General features: G+C 34.0%; 1 protein-coding gene across 1 annotated transcript; it reads left to right on the forward strand.

Moving 5' to 3' along the window:
• Window positions 1–2765: 2765 nt before the first annotated feature.
• On the forward strand, window positions 2766–4764 carry LOC115988181 (receptor-like protein 34). The gene is made up of 2 exons (XM_031111827.1): window positions 2766–3969; window positions 4696–4764. Exon 1 carries the CDS (start codon window positions 2906–2908, stop codon window positions 3956–3958), a length of 1053 nt encoding a protein of 350 aa, XP_030967687.1. The 5' UTR covers window positions 2766–2905; the 3' UTR covers window positions 3959–3969; window positions 4696–4764.
• The last annotated feature ends 296 nt before the right edge of the window (window positions 4765–5060 follow it).

Consider the following 5060-nt stretch of genomic DNA (forward strand, 5'->3'; position numbering starts at 1 on the left):
TTCAAAATACCACATCATTCCATGGCCTTGCGGAGAAAAAACTGTACAAGTCAATAAAACTGTACAAGGCAATAAAATCAAACTTTTAAGTGTGAACACAAACTACCTACCCTCCACCAATTTACACGCTTAGACTACTTTAATTTTTATTAATTTCCTAACAAGAATTGATGGTGACCTCCGCATCTTTATCGGACTTTGGCCAACTAATGGTCCCTTTAGATACAACTTATTTTATTGAAAACTGAAAATACTGTAGCAAAATAATATTTAAATGTGTAAAAAATTACTGTTCACTCTTTTAAATAGTGCACCAAGCACTGGTCTTTAAAAAAAAAAAAAAAAAAAAAAAGGCAAACATGGGGCTTAAAATGCGGATCCAAACCCACACTAATGATTCTAGAAAATATTATTTATTTAAATAGTGCACCAAGCACTGGTCTTTAAAAAAAAAAAAAAAAAAAGGCAAACATGGGGCTTAAAATGCGGATCCAAACCTACACTAATGATTCTTGAAAATATTATTTATTTATTAACAAATGAGAATATTATACATTACTATGTTAAATTTCACACAAAAAAAAAAAATATAACCTCTCAAAACTATATTCTAGACTCCACCAGTGACTTGTCCATTTTAATTCTTAATTTTAGTACACGATAATAATATTTACTCAACCAGATATAAAACCACTTCAATTTCAAATGGAATATTTAGGGGGTGTTTGGGAAAGGAATTTGAGTTATGTTGTTTGGGTGTTTTTGATATACATGTGGATGAAAAAATGTGTGAAAATGTGTGTAATATTGTTTAAAATCTGAAAAAATTTTGCTAAAATTCATCTTCAAACAGGGTCTTAGTGCTCCAACGATTTTTAAAAGAATTATTTTCTTTAAAGAAGAGCAATCTAATGCAATTTTGTGGTCCCAATATTTCAAATTAATTGTCAATTTCTGAAACCAATTACCAATTATTAAAATATTATAATTAATCTAATGATATATATGAAGGTGGATGACTTCTGTTGACTTGGTAGCATCTATATATAATATTCATTCCATTCCATACCTTCCTTATAACATCATCAAAATACTACTCCATTTTCAGAGTTTTGTTTTTGTTGAATTGGGTATCAAATGGGGCGTTCAACTTGGAAGTATCAAGTCTTCTTTTTGTTCTCTTTGATCTTACACTCTCAAGTTCCCTTTCCATCAGCTCTCTCTTCTTCCTTGTCTTCAATGCCACCATGCTCTGCTTTACTCCATTTTAATAAGTCTTTTTCTCTTCACCAGGGTGTTTCTGGCTCACCAACTTCTTATCCTAAAACAGCCAGTTGGCGGGAGGATAAGCACTGTTGCACTTGGGATGGGGTCGAGTGTGACAAAAACACAAGCCATGTGGTTGGCCTGGACCTTTCTTCCAGCCAGCTTTTTGGCGACATTCTTTCCAACAGTACCCTGTTTTTTCTTCCCAATCTTAGGAGGTTGAACCTCGCTGACAATTGGTTCAATGACAATGACTCCCGAATTCCTTCTGAGTTTGGCAACTTTAAGAGTTTGACTCTTCTTAACCTTTCTAATTCCGGATTTTCTGGCCAAATACCATTTGAAATTTCTCAGTTATCTTCACTGGTTTCACTTGATCTTTCTAATAATGAGCTATTAATCGAAGCTCCAGTATGGAAAAGAGTCATTGGTAACCTAACTCAGTTAAGGGAACTTCTTCTGGATAAGACAAAAATGTCCTCAATTAGACCCAATTCTTTCACGAATCTATCCTCCTCTTTGACAACTCTTAGTCTCCATGGCTGTGACTTGCGGGGAAAACTCGAAAATAACATTCTCTACCTTCCTAGTTTACAAACCCTTGATCTAGCAGGTAATTCAAACCTTGAAGGTTCTCTTCTAAAGTCTAATTGGAGTTGTAGATCCCTGAAGTTCTTAAGTCTCTCTGGGAGAATGTTTTCAAGAGAATTCCTTGATTCTATCAGCAATTTGAAGTCCTTAAAGCATTTGGCTCTTCGTGATTGCAATTTTACGGGGTCAATTCCAGCATGGCTTGGGAACTTACAAAACTTACATGTTTGGATCTAAAATCTAATAGTTTTAGCGGTGAGATTTTATTACCACTTTCAAATTTTATGTCTTTTTGACTAACGCATCAAACTAACAATTTTTTAATTATTGGTGAATATTTTGAACAGGTCTGTTGCCGTCAACACTATTCAACTTGCCGAATCTCTTAACTTTAGACCTTGGGTACAATCAACTTGTTGGTCCCCTTCCTAGTCACGTAAGTGGTTTGAATCTAATCGAACTCTTTTTAACTTCAAATTTCCTAAATGGAACATTGCCATCTTGGTTGTTTAGTATGCCATCTTTGAAGACTTTGTATCTTAATGGTAATCAATTCATTGGTGAGATCGGTGAATTCAATTCCAATTCATTGCAGAACCTTAATTTGAGATATAATAAACTACATGGCTCTATACCTAGGTCAGTATCTAGACTCGTGAACCTTACTACACTAGCTCTCTCATCAAATAACTTGAGTATTATGTGGGGGTCAGAAATGTTTTCAAAGCTTGAGAATCTCAAGTACCTTGATTTTTCAAATAACTTAGTTAGCATCAACAATAATGTTGCCTATGCCCTGCCCAATCTTCGATATTTGAACTTATCTTCCTCCAACATTAGTGAATTCCCAATTTTCTTAAGACTGACAACAAAATTACAATACTTATACCTTTCCAATAACAATTTAACAAGAGAAATCCCTTCTTTAATTTGCGATGCAATTCACCTTGAAGTTCTACAAGTTCTAGACCTGTCTTATAACAACTTAAGTGGCATTATTCCTAAGTGTTTGGTAAAGTCTATTGCCCTCTCGGTGTTGGATTTACGAATGAATAGCCTTCATGGTACCATCCCTGCAACCTTTGCCATAGGAAATAACATTAGGAGTATTAACCTTAATGGCAATCAATTGGAAGGGCCATTGCCACGATCTTTAGCAAATTGTACATACTTGGAAGTTCTAGATCTTGGAAACAATAAGATAAATGGAGTCTTCCCTTATTGGTTGGGAAGTCTTCAGAATTTGCAAGTTCTTGTCCTAAGATCAAACAAATTTCAAGGTCGTATAGGCAATCCTAAAACCAAATTTGCTTTCCCAAATTTGAGAATCATAGACATCTCTAACAATCGGTTTAATGGTCCTTTGCCAAAAAAATATTTCGAATATTTGAAAGCCATGATGAATGTGGAAGAAAGAGAAGTTGCATTGAAATATATGGGAAACAATTATTATCAAGATTCATTGAATATCATGATAAAAGGGCAGTATATTGAGATGAAGAGAGTCTTAACCATCTTAACAAGCATTGATTTTTCAAATAATAGTTTCAGAGGAGAGATGCCAAAGATAATTGGAAGCCTTAAATCACTAAAAGGACTCAACTTTTCTTACAATAACCTTATAGGTTATATTCCATCATCATTTGGAAATTTGACCAATCTTGAATGGTTAGACCTCTCTTTTAACAAGCTCGGTGGGGAGATTCCTAGTCAATTAGCAGATCTAACATCACTTGAAGTTTTAAACCTATCACATAACCAACTCACGGGACATATACCTTCAGGAAATCAATTCAATACATTCAACAATGATTCATACACTGAAAACTTGGGATTGTGTGGGTTTCCATTGTCAAGAACATGTGACAACCAAGAGGCAAAGCAACCACCCCCACCGACCATGCAACAAGATGAAAATGGGTTTGGTTGGCGAGCAGTATCCATAGGTTATGCATGTGGAACAATATTTGGAATGTTTATGGGATATCTTGTGTTTAAAATTGGGAAACCAAAGTGGCTTGTGAGGAAGGTCAAATTAGAGCAGCATATCATGCTCAGAAGATTGAAGAACAATGCCCACAAATGTGGTGGAAGAAGATAACTATTTCTAAGGTATGTGATGTTCTTATCTTTGAGACTTTAGAATGAATCTCTATACCTGAAAACATAATGTTTTTATTATTCTTAGCAATTGTGAACTTTTTTTTTCTTGTCCCTTTGAAGATTATAGTTATGTATATCTTGGATATCTTATGAATTTACCTACTTATTCAATTTCTTTGTTTGTAATTTGGATGCCACGGACATCCTTTTTTATCTCTTGCCTATATGCATATCTCTCAAAATAAATTATTTGTATTACTTCCGATATCACAATTAGTTTGTTTGAAGCTCTATTTTGTCATAGTTGATTCAATTACTATGTTGAATCCAATTATTGGAGGAAAAGAACATATGTGACTAACCCTAACTAATTTGTTAAGGATCCATAGCTGACCCTGAATGTTTGGGATTGAGGCTTGTTGTTGTTGTCAAATTATTGTTTTGAGTTTGATTATAGTAATTTCTTAGATTTTGGGGCCTAGCTTTCTAATTTCACTTTGAGTAATTGATCCATACAAAACTTTGAAAAAAAATGTGGACACTTAATTGTATAAATATGAAAATTCACCTTGGTTATTATTATTATTTTTTAATAAATATCAAATGAACTAGTTATTGGAATACCTAGTACATAAGAAGGTAAAAATGTTTATAAGTAAAATAGTAATGATTTTATATCCTGCATAAACAACATGCCTGCTTGTAACTACAAAGCCAATGACTCAATTTGAACAGGATATTATGCGGCAAATGGGGCTCGAATCCTTGTATCCTATTTAAGAAGATATAATATGGCTATGATGATGGTTGCTGTTTCTAGTCTTCTGCAAAATGGTGCATTCTGGTGTCTTGATGTAGTCACAACAGTTGGTTTGTTTACAAGGATCATCCCTTGGTTGTATTTCTATTTGCTATGCAGGTTTATTATTTTGTTTTTAAAGGATAGGCTGACTTGGTATGTTAGCCTATGTTGAGGTGGCACTTTTGTGCTTGTATTTTTTGTGCTTACAAAGGATTCCTCCATCTGGTGTAGTTCCCGTTAGGGCTCTATGTACTCTGGTTTGTATTTAATAAAATTGATTGATTCATCAAAAAAAAAT

The sequence above is a fragment of the Quercus lobata genome, chromosome 4 (genome assembly GCF_001633185.2).
Source record: "Quercus lobata isolate SW786 chromosome 4, ValleyOak3.0 Primary Assembly, whole genome shotgun sequence".
Classification (NCBI taxonomy): Eukaryota; Viridiplantae; Streptophyta; class Magnoliopsida; order Fagales; family Fagaceae; genus Quercus; species Quercus lobata.

Excerpts from the sequence above, each read along its gene's own strand:
- LOC115988181 (XM_031111827.1), top strand. The coding sequence starts at position 2,906 with ATGAATAGCCTTCATGGTACCATCCCTGCAACCTTTGCCATAGGAAAT.